Raw genomic sequence first — 17,893 nt, forward strand, 5'->3', positions numbered from 1 at the left:
ATGAAGTGATTCGTTTTGATAGGAAGAATGCAGAGGGACAATACAAAATAAAGGGTACAATTCTAAAGGCAGGGGAGAGGGTGCAGGATGAGAGAGGCCCTAGGTTTTCATGTGCATAAATCATTGAAGGTAGCAGGACAGGTTGAGAGAGTAGTTAATAAAGCATATAACATCCTGAGTTTTATCAATAGGGGCATGGAGTACAAAAGCAAGGAAGTTGTGTTAAACCTGTATAAAATGCTAGTTTGGCCTCAGCTGAGTATTGTGACCAGTTTTGGGCAGCACATCTTAGGTTAAGAAAAAATGCGCGAGAATGGTTCCAGGGATGAGGAACTTCGGTTCCTAGAAAGATTGGAGAAGTTGGAACTGTTCTCCTTGGAAAAGAGAAATTTGAGAGGAGATTTGATAGAGGTATTCAAAATCATGAGGGATCTGGACAGAGTAGATAGGGAGAAACTGTTCCCATTGATGGAAGTGTCAAGAACCAGAGAGCACTGATTTAAGGTAATTGGCAAAAGAAGCAATGGAGACATGAGGAAAAACTTTTCCACACAGCGAGTGGTTAGGATCTGCAATGCACCGCCTGAGAGTTTGGTGGAGGCAGATTCAGTTGAGGCTTTCAAAAGGGAATTGGATCATTATCTGAAGAAAAAATTTGTAGGGCTATGGGGAAAAGGCAGGCAAGCGGAACTAGGTGAATTGGTCCTTCAGAGGGCCTGCACAGACACGATGGGCCAAATGGCCTCCTGTGTTGTAACCATTTTATGATTCTATGTACAGGATACAAAATCTGCAGTATTTAGACCATCATTATCTTTGCATTTGTTTTTAAGACGAGGTAACCATGTTATTTATAAGAATAGAGTGGGTCCTATGTAAAAATCTGGAAATTAAAAGCTGGCATCAGTAAATACAAAAGTGCTGATGAGTTATTGGATTATCGTAAAAGTCTAGCTGATTCAGTAACGTAGGGAGGGGAACCTGCTGTCATTATTCTTTCTGGCCTGTCTGTCACTTCAGTCACACACTAATGTGCTTGACTCTTAACTGCCGTCCGAAATGGCTGAGCAAGCCACTCGGTTGTATCAAGGTCCTACAAAGAATAACAAGACTTCAGCAGTTCCAGAAGGCATCCCAGTTCTGCCTTCTCGGGGAAAGCAGGAATGGGCAATGAATGCCAACCTTCCCAGCAATGCCCACATGCTGAGAATTAATTAAGAAAACAGTTTGTCCATGCTGTAGCTGTAGGAGCTGGACAAAAAAAAAAAGACCCTTCCAAAAATGGGGCATGAGACGGGGAATAAAATGCTGACACTTCCTCCTGGCCAGAAGCTTAAAGCCAGCGCTGTCTTTATGCATTTCATTAACAAGGCAGCATTCTGTCCTATGTGAAATGCTTGAAAGGAGATTGGTGGCTCTATCATGTCAAACAAATTTTATAACGTAGTAGCTCAGCCTGGGAATTTTAATTGCCACACTGACAGCAAGTATGTTAAAGAAATTAAGCTTTAGTTTACCCGTCCCTGAACTTCAAATGATCTAAAATGGAAACTTCTACTTCCTCAGTCTCCTCCTCTAGTGGTTTCCGTTAATGTAGGTGAGCCATTAGGACTTATGCAGCAAGCACCATTACAGACTCAGCGGTGCGCAGACAAGAGAAGCGTGATTGTGAATCTACTCAGACAAAATTGCTGTGTCAAATTCAGCGAGAAGTTTGCTTTGCATTATTTCCCCAACCAGGCCAAGACAAAGTTTACACGAATGAATTTAAACTGCAGCTCAACTGACAGTAATAAACTCTTTGATAGGTGGTAAAAAAAATTAATTGGACTCTGCAATATTTTCTCTGCCTTCTAATCATACTAGGAACGTGCTTTAGGGCATTTAGAGATACTGAAGATCAGTAGAAAATAAATAATTAATACAATTGATTTATCAAGGTGTAGATAATCACAATAAACTCTTAATTTGATCAGTTACATGGATGCATTTACAGAATTTGAATTGAGTGATTACAATATTTAAGATTGGAACATGTTAGACCATGAGGTATTTGCAATTTTAAAAATATACACTCTGGACATTTTGCATAAATACCCAACAAAAACATAACTGCTTGCATCACTGTTTTCGTAATAAGGATAGAGGTTATCATTAAAGGTTGCTGTTTTTATTTAAACACCGTTTTCTGTACTATTCTGTGGGTGAAAACAAAATAAAAAGTTGAGCCAGCACAACCTAACCAAGCACAATCAAATCTTAGGGGTAAACATTTAAATATACCCCTCGCAGCTGCTTACAGAATCTGGGTGGATACTGAAAGAGCTACTGATCCTTTTGGCCTTTGCAGCCTGTATTATGCCCATACAGAGTCAGGCTCCACACATGTTGGCAGCCTCTTATTCTAACCATGCTGTTATCTTTGTTTTCATTTAATCAATTTTATACTTGCGAGGGTGTCAGTGCTTATGACTAGAACATTTTGCTCCTAGTTCGATCATTTAGCACTGGCTTATTTGTGTTGTTCGAAAAGAAAAAGAGAACAAGAGAGGCCCTTGCATAAAATGACTGAGCAATGTAATCAGTAAGTAACTCCGTCAGCTGTTTACTTTTTTACATGAGAGCATTGTGCATTCCAGCACATAGCATCGAAGAGTTTGTGAGAAGATTTAGAAGATCAGTTTTATTATTTTTGTTGTGAAAATGCTTGCCCTGGTGATTTTATTGTAGGAGAATAAAACCCTTGGTACCTCAGTTACTGAGCATTGGTGTTAGCATCAAAGACAACAGCAAGGCCCAGAAAACTGCTTCTACCTAGCCCTAACTGTGTACTTCAAGTCTAACACTTGGACTGCATCAGTGTGATTTCTCAGACCAGCTATCCAGTAGCCCTTTTGACTAGAATGACTGCTTAGTGCTGAATTAAGAGCACCTTTCTTGTGTTGCAAACCCATTGAGACTGCGTCGACATGTTCCAAGTGGGATCTTAACAGTCAACAAATAGAGGAGACATTCAGCTCATCCATCTGTGCTGGATTTAAAGTCTTAGGCATGAAGATTTTGAGCCTAAACTGCCCTTCAACCCAGCCTTCCCTCACATTTATCTTCTACAAAGGATTACATTTCAGCAATGCTCCTTTTTCAGTTTTCTAGAGGTCCCTCTATGCAGTTTCAAGATCGCGCTAAATGCTTTTTCAACTAATTTTGTCCTGAAAGTATTGTTGACTGCAAGCAGAAAAATTAAGTGTGTGGGTGCTCCAGTTTTATTGCTCTATTCTCAATGTTCAAAATACCGCAGTGAAATATAACCCCTTGTGTAATCTAGATTTTTTTTAGGATGTGCTGGGAAAGGAGATTTATGTGGGTAAAAAGGTTAATGCACTGTAAGGGAGGGCGAAGAGTTTAAAATGTGGGGGAAATAAAGATATAATAAACCATGTATGTTTCCGGTGCTTGTTTTTAATTGTAATTCGTCACATCTTCTGGAAACAGGGGGCTGCCCAGGCTGCAGAAAATTTGCCAAATCTGCAAGAGTTCAAAAACGCAAGGATTATCAAAGTAAATCCCGACAAGCCACAGGAAAATGTCCGTTTGCTCATGCTGGAAGTAAGTCTTTGCTTCTTATTGTGATTGCAGGGCGCATATGAAGCCTGCAGTAAAATCAAAAACCTAGATAGTTTCATCAAGACGAGAGAGGTGAAGGTGGATCCTGACAAACCACTCGAAGGAGTCCGCTTAGCTACGCTCCAGGTAACAAGTCATTTAAGCACTTAAACACTGCAATGCTAAATTAAATCTCCTGAGTTCAGAAGCTCTTTTGGTTCGGGGAGCCAGACGATTATTGAGAAAAGTTTTAATTTACAATTGCCACCACATGTATGTTTTCCACATGAATATCCATGGATGCCAACCTGCTTCAGTAAACTGATGATACCAATAGCTGTTGTAGTAACTCTTTATCATTGCCCTCTACTCCTTGTACTGCTTCTGCAATGAGGAGAACTCGCAAACTTTTTGGGCCTGAATGTTTCAGTCGCTGGGTGGGAAACTGACCCCCGACCACGATTTCACACTGGCTAGCCAATTAATGGCCAGCCAGCGTGAAGCACGCACTGAAAAGCTCAGCGCTGCCAGGGTGGGGGTGGGAAGAGGGCGGGCGACGACGTTACCGCTGGCGTGGGAGAGCGCTGCAAGAGGTAACTGCCTCAGGGAGCTGCAGACCTGCAAATAATGGAGTGAAGCTGTGAAAGGCTGCAAAAAAATGTCCGTGTACCACAATCCAGCACCTGAAAGCATACCTCATAAAAATGCTGTCCCCAGACCTTTATTTTTATTTTACCTCCTAACGGAGATTTCATCCCGCCCTTGGATGAGGTTTGATGAAAAATGTAAAGGCCACCCGGCCGATTCGCCCATCCGCCAATCGTAAGGTTGGACGGGCAATGAAAAATCGCAGACAATTGCGCCATTAATGGGCTTACTTGCCCGCTTAATTGTTGGCGGACACTCACCCGACGCCATCTAGCGCGAATTTTAGGCCCGATCTGGCCGGGCGTGTGCCCACCCGTGGGGCATAATGTTCTGCCCTCTATTTCTTCGATAGTATAAGTTGATATTGGAAAAGCAAGATGCAGGACACCATGGGCACAAGCTGACAGTCATTTGAATAGTCATGATAATTGTCCGACAGACACTGAATTATGTGCTGGTGTTGGTGATTTTTAGTGATACCGTCCATATCTTTCAAAAGCAACCATGTGGACCTCTTCAGGTGCCTCTGGTTTTTATAAAACTTGTGTTGTATCTGCAGAAATTCACAAAATAGCTCTTTGCCTTACATAATACCTTACTTGTAAAAATAAAACATTGTGAGATACGAACCAAGAAGATTTTAGGCTCTATGTTGTGTTAGTTGTTTCTCAGAAAAGGGAAAAGGCAGTGGGAGGGCATTATAATTGTCCAAAATTTTTCTTGGGAAATACAGCCAATGTTTCTATTCCTGATCACCATCCATTGATCCTTGTTGGAAATGACCATATATAAATGTCACATAAGATGGGATCAGGCGTGGGCATGGTGTCCCCCATAACAGTTGGCCAACATTCAGAACAGTCACAAATGAGGACTAACCTCCTGGGCGATTTACTGGCGAGTGGAACTAAAGTCAGCAGCTTCAGGAGAGAAAAGGGGGAAAGGATTTTTTGTTGGAAGTTTAAATGGCACTGAAAGTTTTTCTCATCAGTCCAGAAGTAGCATCATGAAAATAAGTTTAATGGTAAAATTCCATTGTAAATCACTGATTTTTTTAAAAAAAGGTTTACTTTCATTGATGATAAAGTCACCTTGCAAATTTCGGAATTTTTTGCTAACACTTCATGCAATGCTATGCAGTTAGCAAAAGGGGAGATAGACCATCATTTAGAAGAAAACAATGACTAGCCCTCAGAGCTGGATTTCCATTCTGGGGTCAGAAGCCGAACATTGGGACCATTTCCAAGTCCTGACCCTGCGTAGTGTGTTCCTGTCACCCACACCTCAATTATTGAAGTGTCAGCCATTTAAAGGACAGGGAGCTGGCTTGCCAACCAATTAATGACAGTGGGTGGACTTGAGAGGCTGGAAGGCCAATAGGAGGTCGTCCAGCAATGACATATCAGCAGCCCCATCGGCTGAGATGGAAGCTGCAGATTCGCGTTGGAGTGAGAGATGGTGCCTCAATATGGAGATTCCCTCTGAACAAAAGGTCAAATTAAAAACAAAATCGTAATGGCTGCTTTGTGGTGATCGTGAAGGCCTATGGGTTGGCCAGAGACCACAGATGTGGCCCAGTGGCCATGACAGATGCAGGTTGGGGAAGGGAATCCCTTGCCTTGAGGTGGCCTTGATGCACTGGCCTGATGTGAAAAACCCATACATTGACTGGAAACCCCAGTCAGCAAAGGAAAGGGGCCTTAATAGGTCATTTAATTGCCCTCAATTGCATTCCCGCCACTTGTGAGCGGGTAGTCATTCTGACCCTGAGCCAGCTTCTCTAAAACTGGCCCAGGGTCGGGATCATGGCGCCAAACCAGCACGACAGTCAGTGGTGTGAGTTTGCAGGCCTGGTTACCTCTGATCCCAATCCCAAAATTGACTGAAAATCCCATCCACATAGTCCAATCTAAAGGCATAATGAGTTGATCTGGCTCAAGCTGTAGCACACTTGGCTCTGAAGATTGTGGGTTCAAGTTCTACATGAAGATTTGAGCGCATTAACTTTGCCGACGCTTCAGCTTGGTCTTGAGACAGTGTTGTATTGTACGATCTATCCACTCGAGGAGAACGCACGCTAGCTACTTGCAGCCCTGTCTTAATCCACCTGCCTGATAAAATGGGCGTTAAAAATTCTCTGGCATTACTGGCAAAAGAGCAGCAATTCTTCCCGTGCACTAGCAGGCTGCCAGAGAATAGGTTCGCTGGTCATGCTCGCAGCTGTGCACCTGTCCATCTGTGTGTCTTTGAGAGGATGTTGCCTAGAGCAATGAGGTCCAAAAATGGCTGGTCAAGTGTCAAACCAGCGTTACAGACTGACTGATGTCGTGGTCTGCCTCCTCTTCAAACTTCCCGTGTGTACATAGAACACCCAGCTATCATCCTGAAAAACATGGGCCGGGATTTTCCGGCCCCGTCATGGCAGGACCCACCGCGGGAGATTCGGTGAGGACCGGACGATCCCGGCGGCGGGCGGAGATGGAAAACCCCACCCTCTGTTTTTTAATTTCTGCTGGCTACCGGAACTGCTGCGGAGCCAAATTTTGTGGCCACTACGTTTTAAAAGCCATTAATTGTCTATCGCACTTTTGAAACCTTTTCATGATGTGCTATCGATTGCAAGTTTCTCTCCTTCCTTTGGAGCAAACTGGCTTTCTACCAAGTGAATAACATTTTATTTCCATATTCAGGCATTTTAATAATACATTAGGTGGACCGTGACCTCTGCAAAATACGATAAAAGCATATATGATGTGAAAAGGTAGCGACTGGTTACTTTGTACCTCTTAAGTTGAAGAAAGATGCATTAAAACATCTTCAACTTGGGAGGTCATATGCAGTAATTTATTGCAGTCAACAATTTGACTGCTGCCAGACTGGATACTTGATTATTTGACCCATAATAAAAATGGGCTCAGGCAAGGGAAGTATTTCAACATGAACTTAAGGAGAACCCAAGCTAGCTGTTTGCAGCCCTGTCTTACTCCTCCACACTGTTTGCAGAGTATTTTTACTTTGTCCTTGGGCTCGCATCCAGGCTGTCCTAATGCCAAGATATCACTGGTGTCCACATATAGGTATTGTGCAGAGAATCACCTCTCAGTCCACCAGCATGGTTGTTATGGGATGGCTGACCGTTGGTTGTCTGGGTACTAATCACATATATGGTACATGCCATGAATTAACAGACTTGGACAGTTGTCTGGGGGAGGAGTCCCATTGGTAGTAAGGTTACAAGGAATGCTGCAATGTGCTTTTAATATGTCCAACCTTCATACCTTAGATGTCCATACAGACGGGATGTCGAACATGTTCAGTTGTTAAATCTAATGGGAGTAACCCACAAGGACCGAAGGAACAAAGTCTAAGCAGTTCAGATTCACAGTTTATTGTGCCTAAATCTAATAGGGAGGCTATTAATCGCTTAGGTAAATAGAATGTTACTGATTCAGAATGTAATTGAAGGTATTTTAGATTTTAAAGCTGTAATGTTACTGTTATGGTGAATTACAAGATTAAATAGTAAAATCTGCACAGCTATCAGTGTTATTTATAAGATATTGACATTACTCTGCAGAACACAGCACACTCTGCATGCAGAATGTTCAGCAATACTCTTTCTGTGCATTGCATTTGATAAAGTGCACAGAATGTATGTGGTCTTGAACGAATAAGTCTGTATTGAAAATATTAATCAATTATTACCAGGAATAATGTGGTATCTCCATCAGTTATAATGCAGTTCATTGATGTCACCAATCAATACAACTCTGATGTTAATTAATAAATAGCCAGTTTACTGCAGGTCGGTTTGACACCATTGATGTCGTATTCATGTGTGCACTTTAAAAGGAAAAACAGTTGTGCAGGTGAGCCAAAAGTACACTGTGTTTTGATAGTCCTATTATATCAATCACAAAGATATATTGCTTTGTAAAGAGTGACGGGTAAAAAGAGCAGACAAGATGTTTTTCTCCAAATCAGTTGGAAGTGCTTGGATACAAACTGTGAGGCCTATGATGATCTGTAGCTGTCCAGAGGTGTTCCATTTCCTCAACTACTCTGCAGTGCTGTGGTGCCTGCCTACTCATTCAATCATTGACTGGCAGCCACTGACTTTCTTCATAGCCAAACTATGTTGATTAAAGAAAGACTTAGGGCAGAATTTTGCATCCCGCGGGTGGGCCCGACCCGATCAGGCGTAAAATTGGGCGAGCGTTCCAACGCTATTGCGCACTCATGCGATATTTCGCTTGGCTGGCGCACGCAGAAGTCTGAAGCGCGTCCACCTGCTACTAAGAGGGCAATTAAGCCCATTAACGGCACGATTGTCTCCGAATTTTCGCGGCCCGTCCAACCTTACGGTTTGGCGGACGGGCGAATCGGCCGGGCGGCCTTTGCATTTTTCATCAAACCTCATCCAAGGGCGGGATGAAATCTCCGTTATGAAATAAAATAAAAATAAATATCTGTGGACAGCATTTTCGTGAGGTATCTTTTCAGGTGCTTGATTCTATGCAGGGACCTCTTTTTTTTGCAGCTTTTACACCTTTTATTTTATTATTTGCAGGTCTGCAGTTCCCTGAGGAGATTGTCTGCCTTCAGGAGCTCTCTCGTAGCGCTCACCCGCAGTGATGTCATTGCCCGCCCTCTTCCCGCTTCCCCCCCACCCCAGCAGCGCTGAGCTTTTAATTAATTGGCTGGCTATTAATTGGCCAGCCAGCGCGAAATCACGGTCGAGGGCCTATCGCGGCTGACGGTCCATTTCCTGGCCGCTCCTGGACCCACTGATCGCGCGCCTGCCAAAGGTCTTGTATTCAGGACTTGTATTTATTTAGTGCCTTTCATAATTTCAGGGCATTCCAAAGCACTTTACAATCAATGATATGCTTTTAAAGTGAAGTTACTGTTGTAATGTAAGAAGTGCAACACCCAATTTGTGCACAGCAAGGTCCCACAAACAGTAATGTGATATGTAACAGATTTTAGGGATGTTGATTGAGCGAAAAATATTTACCGGGGAGAATTTCCCTGCTCTATGTAGAAATAGTGCAAAGAGATTGTTTCCGTCCACCTGATAGAGAAAGTGGCATATTGGTTTCACATCTCATCCAAAAAACGGCACCTCCAATTGTGCAGCACCCCCTCAGTACTGCACTGGAGTGTTAGTCTAGATTTTTGTACTTAAATCCCAGGACTGAGACTTGACCCCACTACCTTCTGATTCAGAGGAGAGATTGCTACCAACTGAGTCATGGCTGGCACTACAAAGGGCTGAATCACTCTTGCCCTCCATTGACCTTTCCTAAGGGCACTCTTGTTTCATTCTTTTCCAGCCCTTTCTTTGATTGTTCTCATTTGCTCCTTCCTCATGTTGCTCACCATTTGCTTTCATTTATCAAAGCTGGCCGGGGTGAAATTTTATTTTCAATGGCAGGCGAGGGGTTAAGACAGGAAAGGGTAGAACAGTAGAGGAATTTTATACCTTCTCCCCTCCTCTACACCCCTCCAAAGTAGCACCAGGGGCGTGTGACATGATAAATGGCTGCCAATTTAACAATGAATTGTGGGGAGAATTTTCTCCCCGTTGGGCGGGCTGGTTGGGAGTGGGCGCGGAGCCGATTGCCGCCCAGCTATACGCCGCTATTTTACGTGGGTGTGCCCCGGAAGCGCACAGAGCTGCCTCAGGGAGATTAACTTAACTTTTAAACTTGGAAAAAATAAAAAAAATAAAATTATTCATACATGTCCCCTCATGTAACAGTGCAACATGAGCTGAGACGCGTTTATGAATTTTCATAAAAATTTCTATTTAATTAATGACACCTTCCTGATACCTCACCCCGCCCGCGGACGAGGTTTCATGAAAAATGCGAAGGCCACCTTCAGGTTGGATGGGCGGCTTTCTCAATAGGGTTAATTCGTTTATTAATGGCCTTAAGAGGCCTTTGACAGTTCGGGGGGTGTGCAGCCGACTCTGGTGTGCGCCCGCCGAATGGAAGATCAAAATGACACGCAGTGACGTCGGGACGCACGCCCGACATCACCGCACGTCATTTTACACGTCGGCAACTGGGCCCCGCCCCCACACACCTGACAGAAAATTCTGGCTTATGTGAAATAAGGCACTAATAGCATGGCAGGAAATGGCACTGCTATTTGTGCTTGTTGCCGATTATAAGCCCACTGTATTGTTTTAGATATATATACATCCTTAAACGTGTTGCCACTCTTGTGGCACTTTGGTTTAAAGAATTATACTGAACATTCTGAAGTCTAATTGTTTTTATTTATTTCTTGTTTCCCTTTGTCCCTGTACCACAGACCTGAGGGGCAGGGTTTTGGGATGGAACCCCAAAAATTGGGAACAATTGGGGCTCACTACCCTGCAATGTGTGGCAAACAGTCATCCTCCAGTGATTGCCCGTGAATTGCCAGTTAGTGGCTGGGGTCACATTTCTGGTCTGATTAAGGTCGGCGGGTCGGGTTCTCACACCTGAAGGGCCTTTAGGAGACTTTCCAGTTTGGAAGGAACGTAAGCCTTCTGTTGCAGGTAAGAGGAATGGAGGGTGCCCCAAGGCACTCTGTCAGTGAGAAACAGCCAAAGCTGCCTGGCTAACATCATGGAGGGGAAACTCCTCCGCAGGGAGGACTGCCCGCAGCTGTGGCATGACAGGCAGGGAGGGCCTCAAAGCCTGCCGAGAGCGCTGGTTCCCTGGTCTGCTGCCAGGGCGCCATCTTGAGCCAGCTGGTCTAGTTCCTGAGGCCTCGCAGGACCCGCAGGGAAACTGGAAAATTCCAGTCGGCCTCTGACAGTTGGCCTTCATACGCCATTTACTCATCTTAATTGGCTATCCTCTGCTTGCGGTTAGGTAGCCCGCAGGGCTCCAATTCCGCTTCCGGGAAAATGGCCCAGCGGCGGGTGGTGCGAATTTTCCCGCCCGCCCCCATCCTCACCCCCATAAGGGGGTGAAACTTCTGCCGAAGATTAAAGTGTAGAGTTATCAAAAAGCCTTATCCAGTAAATCCCAAATGGCATAGTTTATTACAAAGCATTTATTAGAAGTAAAGTAATTTGAAATCCCTCTGATAAAATAATGCGCCCAAAATCTGTGTAATGTATTTTAAAGTCTTTGCAAGATTCCATCGATATTTTAACCTCCCCGCCCCCCACCACCACCACCACCACCGAGGCACCAGAGTAGTTACAAACATTTATTTCAATAATGAAAGTTTGGTGGAAAACATTGTCCGTGCCTCCTGTTGACAGTGTTGCTGAGTTACGTTGCCTGCCTGCAGCTTTTGAGGCACTAAAGATTGTTCTAAACACCTGTATGTCACCTATGAGCACCAGACTTTGAACTCTGGTATTGGAACCTTCCTGAAGCTTCCTTTGCTTAATTGTATACATGGTTTGAACTTAATGTTCATTGATTTGTAAAATATCAGTGGTTTGTGTTAATAGTTTGCCAATGAGGTTTCCCCTTGCTTCTTGAAGAACCAGGGCAGAATTTTCCCCCCAGTTGGGGCGGGGGGGGGAAGTTGAAGATCAGGTGCGCCTCTGATTGGTGCCCCCACTTGGGGGCATGCTGCCATTCTATGTGGGCGGGCCAATTAAGACGCGCCCAGGGTGACGTCCGCATGGAAGCGCTATGCGTTCCCTGTGCAGGCGGGGTGGGGGACAGGGGGGGCGGGGGTATTCCCTGAGCTGAGAGTGCGCACCTTCCCGCGTGCGCACGAAAGGGAGCACTCATCTCCCTGATGCTAAGCGCTGCCTCAGGGAGATCGTCTCTACTATAAAAAATCTTAAAAATAGAAAAAAAAAAATTCCCTGACATATCCCCTCATGTGGCACTGTCACATGAGTTGGGACATGTCCACCACTTTATAAGACACTTTAATTAAAGCTTTTAAAACCTACATGAAACCTCATCCCGCCCGTGGATGAGGTTTTATGCTTTTTCCAATGCCCGCCAGGGCTCCCGGCCTACCCGCCGACCTTAAGGTTGGACGGGCAGGTCCACTAATTACTTAAATGACTCTGTCAATGGCCTCAATTGGCCACTGACAGGTCGGTGGGTGCACAGCTGATTTTGCTGAGCCCCCGCCTACCTGAAAATTTAAGTGGGGCGGGGTGAGGTCGGGAGTTCCGCCTGACATCATTTTACGCGTCGGTGAGCAGGTCCCGCCCCCCCATCCCGCCCCCCTGCTGGGAAAGTCCTGGCCCAAGTTACAGGGTGGGTGATAGTATCTTAATCCTTTAAGTCTTTTTTAAACCCTGTTAAATTTTTTGTACATACATGTTTTTGCCCTGTTGAGATTTGTACCTCTGTTGACTTTTCTTCTCCCGATACACACCAACACACTTGCTGCTGATCACATGCACATACACGTACACACATACACCCACCCACACACACACACCCACACACACACACATACACACACACATTCACTTACACAGTAGTACACTTATTCATGCCTATAAACCTAGGCACAAATACACAAGCATGGATACACATTCTTGGAGTACATTTTCCATTGGCACCGTCCAATGCTGCCCATTGGATTTTCTGTCGGGTAAAATGGTGGGCACGTGAGCCTTACTTTCCCTCACCAAAGCAAAATGGTAGACTGAGAAGCTGATCAAAGGCTTCTCACACTCCATCTCCCCGATTTATCTTGTTTTCTCTCTCTGAGGAGCCCATCAGTTTTGCTGGCCATCTTCCCACTGAAGAGATCTCCAAAAGAGAAGCTTTGAGTACAAGTGTGCTTTTCACTGTTTTGAGGTACAGTATAATTGATAACAGCTGCCTTGCACACTGTGTTATTTAAATCCATTAGAGCTATATAATTGCACAACATTGGCATGTAAATAAGTAGCTACATTAAATTAAGCAGTTTTGCAGCATTAAAATGGATTATTCTTTGAGTTTAATCTGCATTCATGACCACTTTGTTTCTGCCCTGCTTTATTTCATAAACTGATGAGTATGTGTCTTCCTTTTTAATACAATGATAGGTAACTTTGCCTCATAAAAAAGCAAAGAAGGCAGCTGCATTCTGTTCTATTCTGCGCTACTCTTGACTCTTCTGATCACTGTTCAATGACCCCTGCTAGAAAGTTAAGCTGAATCTTGGGTGAGGACAAGCGTATGCTGCCCTGCTGGTCGAATAGCTCACTGTCATGACACTGTCTAAGCCTGCACATTAAAACTTGCAGAATAGTTGGACATCCCACGGATGCTATCATTGCCACTTTTCAACTTTACAGTGGGAGAACTGTGGTAAGGTACTGTAACCTTTGTGGGTAGTGTGCTAAGATGCAGTGGTGTGACAAGATGTGTGTGCTAAGATATAACTCTTTTACTACTTTAGGCCAGAAAAACATTGTTGGTTCCAACTCCTCGGCTGAGAACTGGACTGTTCAACAAAATTGTCCCACCTCCCGGGGCCTCAAAGGAAGTACTACGAGTGTGTTCTACCGCTCAGGTGGGTACATCAGTAACAAAACACACTCCTTTTCATGTTTTAAGCACCTCTTTGCTGGACTCAGAACAGGGCGAGTTATTTGGTGTGCCACAGTATTCCACGGCAAATCCCACAAATCTCGACGTTCCCCAGCGCACATCTGTGTTGGTGCATAAGCATGTCTCGCTGCTGGTTGTATGTGTTGTAATTTTACAGAAAAGGTTCCAGGGAAGATGAAAAACCTCGTTTGCCTTAATTATGAAACGTGGTGGCAGCGAGTGGACTATTTAGTTTCGAGATCAAGGAATCTGTTGATAAGGTTTGAAAACGAGTTGTTCAGATGCTGTTTGAAGTCCGTAGCAGTTATTCAGTTTAGTTCATAGCTCAGCCACCACAAATACCTACGTGTTGGAAAATTCCAAAACTGATATGTTCACTTTGCCAAGAAAACACACCATACCTAGCGCTCATCCACAGGATCCTAAACTGACTGTAGGAACAACTTTATCCATTTTTGTCAGAATATCTAAGGACGAAATCAACTTTTATGAACTTTGGGTAAACATGGCCAGACTGTTCCAAAAGTGTAGTCTTCCTGAAAACTCTGGGCGGTCCTTTCAGTTTCTGAACGTTTTTATTTTTGTTAGATGTCTTCATTCGATAACTGTTTGCTATGTTATGATGACCCAATTCAAAAGACTTTTCATGGCCAGTAAAGCGTGCAGTAGTTGCCTATTGACTAGAGGGAATATTTCCGCTTGTTGCCAACAGCTGAGGCCTCTGCTGGTGGTAGATCACCACCTAGTGTTTCTTTCTGGTAGTACCAATTGCTACTGTTTGGAAATGGCAATCAATCTGGGTCTGCAAATATTAACAACTAGTTAAAGATTGGTAGCTCAAGTGATCTGGAACAGGGCACAAACTGGAGCAACAGTTACATTGATTCAAGATCTGGTAGAGAATAAATGAGAGGACACAAAAAAAACGATTGCCTTTAACAGAGGAAGAAGTTAAGGGGTAATGATAGGTCTTTCATTAACAGGGTCACCAGCCACTTAAAATTGCCGCTGTGACAGGATATGAACTGTTAATGAATTAACCGAGAAGTGGACATGGAAAAAACGTGCAGAGAATCCACAGCAAATGATTAGATTCTGTAACGTGGTCACATGTCTTGGTATAATGATACCGGTGACTGTATGACAAGGGTTCCATTGGAAAGGGTGAACCCCTTGTGCTGGCACAGCCTGCTAACTGAAACTGTGATCTTTTTGTTTCAAGCTGCCTGACATGAAGTTAATATTTAAATCCCTTTTTGTTTCCACGATTGAGAGGACCGTTAAATTGAGAAATTTGAAAACAGGGTTAACTCTGTTTACAAGTTTGCACAAAGCTTTTGCAAATATCAGAAGGGTTACTGAAATAGTCTTCATTCATTGGAAGTAAACGTTCAACCTTCAGTGCATTTTTACTTGGTTACACATTTACATGCAAACAGGTGCACTATTATAAGTATTTAGGACAACACTGAGGTGGCAGTTGAAACCAAGCTATCCATATCCTCGGCTGTGAATTTCTATACATACTAGAATGTTATTGACCACCCGCCCCCTGCCCGCCCCCCAAACCTGGCCTCAAAGGGAGAAAATTGACAACACTAATAACAGTATGGAACCATCATTATGCATGTTCTTGTACAAGCTCTCGTTAACACTGCGCAGGAAAGAAAGTCTTGCATTATATGAAGGAAGAAAGAAATCATATGTAGAAATTATTTGTACAGCATCTTTCACAACCTTAGGATATCCCAAGGCTCCTTACAACCAATGAAGCACTTTTTATTTTTGAAGTGTAGTCACTGTTGTAGTGCAGAGAACGTGGCAGCAATGTGACAATGATCAGATCATCATTTTTAGTGAATTGGTTGAGGGATAGATATTGGCCAGGATGTTGAGTGCAACTCAAGTGCTCTGACTTAAGTACAGACATGGGATGGATCTCACCACACAGGGCAGATAGGGGCTCGGTTTACTGTCTCATCCCAATGATGGCATCTCCAATAAATGTGGGAGGCAGTAGAAAAACATGTAACCTTGGCTAGGATGATTTATGTGTAAGCACCTCCACTCAGTTTCTTCCCCTCCTCTTTTCTTGGTAACTTCTTACTCTTTTCTGAATTTTTGTTCACTTTGCTGGGGTACAACTTCATGGGCACTGGGTGCCTTTCGGGTCATCTCCCCACGCTTAGCCACAATTCACGATTGAGACCCCGCAGTAAATATCGGCAACTACATGAAGCCTGATTCTGCCTGTTAACCTTATATAGAACCTTGGTTAGACAGCACTTTGAGTGTTGTGTACAGTTCTGACCTTCATATTACAAAAAGGATTTAGAGACAGTGGGAAGGTGCAAAAAAGATTTATAAGGATGATACCAGAGCTGATAGATTATAAGCCATCAGGAAAGACTGAATTCACTGGGGCTCTTCCCTCTAGAAAAGAGAAGTCTGAGGGGTGACCTGATAGAGGTCGTTTAAAGTTATGAAGAGGTTAGATAGGGTAGATGTAGAGAAAAATTGTTCAAATTGTAGGGGGGGAAATCAGAACTTGGGGCACCCTGTGAAGAGGTTTGGATCTGTTTCTTTTAAAAAAAAACCTCTGGCCACATCTGTGGGAAAACCACTCCGCACGAAGGCTGGCAGCTACAGCCCACCAATCAAAGCTGCTCCAGTGGTGAAGTGGGTTTAGTGTAGGAGGCCTCGACACCCCCCACCCCCAGTACCCAGCACCCCCCACCGGGTCCTTCCTCCCCCAACCAGCAAGCCACCTCAAGGCACCTGCCAGTCTTGGCCCTCAGTGGTGAGACCCGTCCGCCCACCGCTGGGAAGATCCCGGTGGCGTGCCCAATCAGCCAACAGTTGGGCAGCTAATTGTGCAGATTGGCCACCCGCGGCTGCCAGACAGTGATGACCCATCTTCGGGAAGAGCACCCAGAGATGGGAACGCAGTGGCCTGCTGAGCCCGACTCATCTTTCTCTGAAATTCCTCCCTATCCCACCTTGAAGTCCCTGTGGGACCAGGAAGACTCCACCTGTGTTCCTGACCGATTGCCCCCATGTTAACCCCGGACCGCTGAGGCCACTTTGTAGTAACTCTGCTGTCTGACCTCAGACCAGAATTCAAGCACAGGATCTTCCTGCCCTGCCTGACTTAAAAAAACGAGAGCAATCGATTTATTCTACCTTTGAGCCTTTTCAGATGTTGCAAATATTTCAGACATTCCTGATAATATCTCCACTAACTTCCAGCAAGAGCAATGTAAGGCACAGAAAGCTCTTGCTTTGGCATGATACTGTATGCATGAATAACTGAGTTATCGCTGTTTTCAAACAAGAGATGAAAGTGCTGAGAAAATGTCCTGCTCTGTATCCATTGTATCTAACCGGTGAAATATTCCTGTTTCAAAAAGAGAATCTTGATGGGTGATCCATTAATAGAGCAAGCTGCTTTCGAATATTACAGGTGGACTTTCAATAAAATCCTTGTTCATCCCAATGGAACTTGCAGGAAAGTTGGAACGGGAGTCGGTCAATTAACTCCTTGAGCCTGTTCTGCTATTCCATCAGATCATGGCTCATCTGTATCATAACTCCTTCTACCCACCTTGATTCTGTAAGCCTTAATACCCTTAACCTAACAAAAATCTATCAACCTCAGATTTGAAATTAGCAATTTGCTCTCAGCCTCAATAGCTTGCTGGGGGAGATCGTTCCAGATTCCCATTACCCCCTTGTGTGTGAAGAAATGCTTCTTGACATCACCACTAAATGGTCTGGCTCTAATTTTAAGTTCATGGTGGCCCCTTGTTCTGGACTCCCCCACCAGAGGAAATAATTTCTATCTGCCCCTATTCATTCCTTTTATCCTCTTAACCACCTCAATTAAATCACCTCTTAATACTCTGTAACTCAGGGGAGGAGAAGACTAGCCTAATCCTAGGTTACAAAAGCCGAATATTGTGGATGTTGAAAGCCTAAAACAAGCGCAGGAAATGCTGGAAATATCCAGCATCTGTGGAGAGAGAAAGAGAGGCAAAGTTAGCATTTCATCAAAATCATAATTTAAGTCTTTTAGCTCAGGTAACATTCTGGTGAATCCACACTGCTCCCCC

At 44.1% G+C, this 17,893-nt stretch overlaps 1 protein-coding gene across 5 annotated transcripts in view; it reads left to right on the forward strand.

The window, feature by feature from the left end:
- mthfsd (methenyltetrahydrofolate synthetase domain containing) overlaps positions 1–17,893 on the forward strand; it is a 54,269-nt gene that overhangs the window by 8,570 nt on the left and 27,806 nt on the right. For 2 of the 5 annotated variants that reach the window (XM_078544595.1, XM_078544597.1), the window contains exons 3-4: positions 3,493–3,606; positions 13,630–13,743. In XM_078544595.1, coding sequence (XP_078400721.1) covers positions 3,493–3,606; positions 13,630–13,743 — 228 coding nt within the window. Of the gene's footprint in view, positions 1–3,492; positions 3,607–3,636; positions 3,751–13,629; positions 13,744–17,893 lie in introns of all 5 variants that reach the window. The other 3 variants (XM_078544594.1, XM_078544598.1, XM_078544596.1) reach the window with 2 other exon arrangements.

This window comes from Cetorhinus maximus, chromosome 6 (assembly GCF_964194155.1).
Source record: "Cetorhinus maximus chromosome 6, sCetMax3.hap1.1, whole genome shotgun sequence".
Taxonomy (NCBI): Eukaryota; Metazoa; Chordata; class Chondrichthyes; order Lamniformes; family Cetorhinidae; genus Cetorhinus; species Cetorhinus maximus.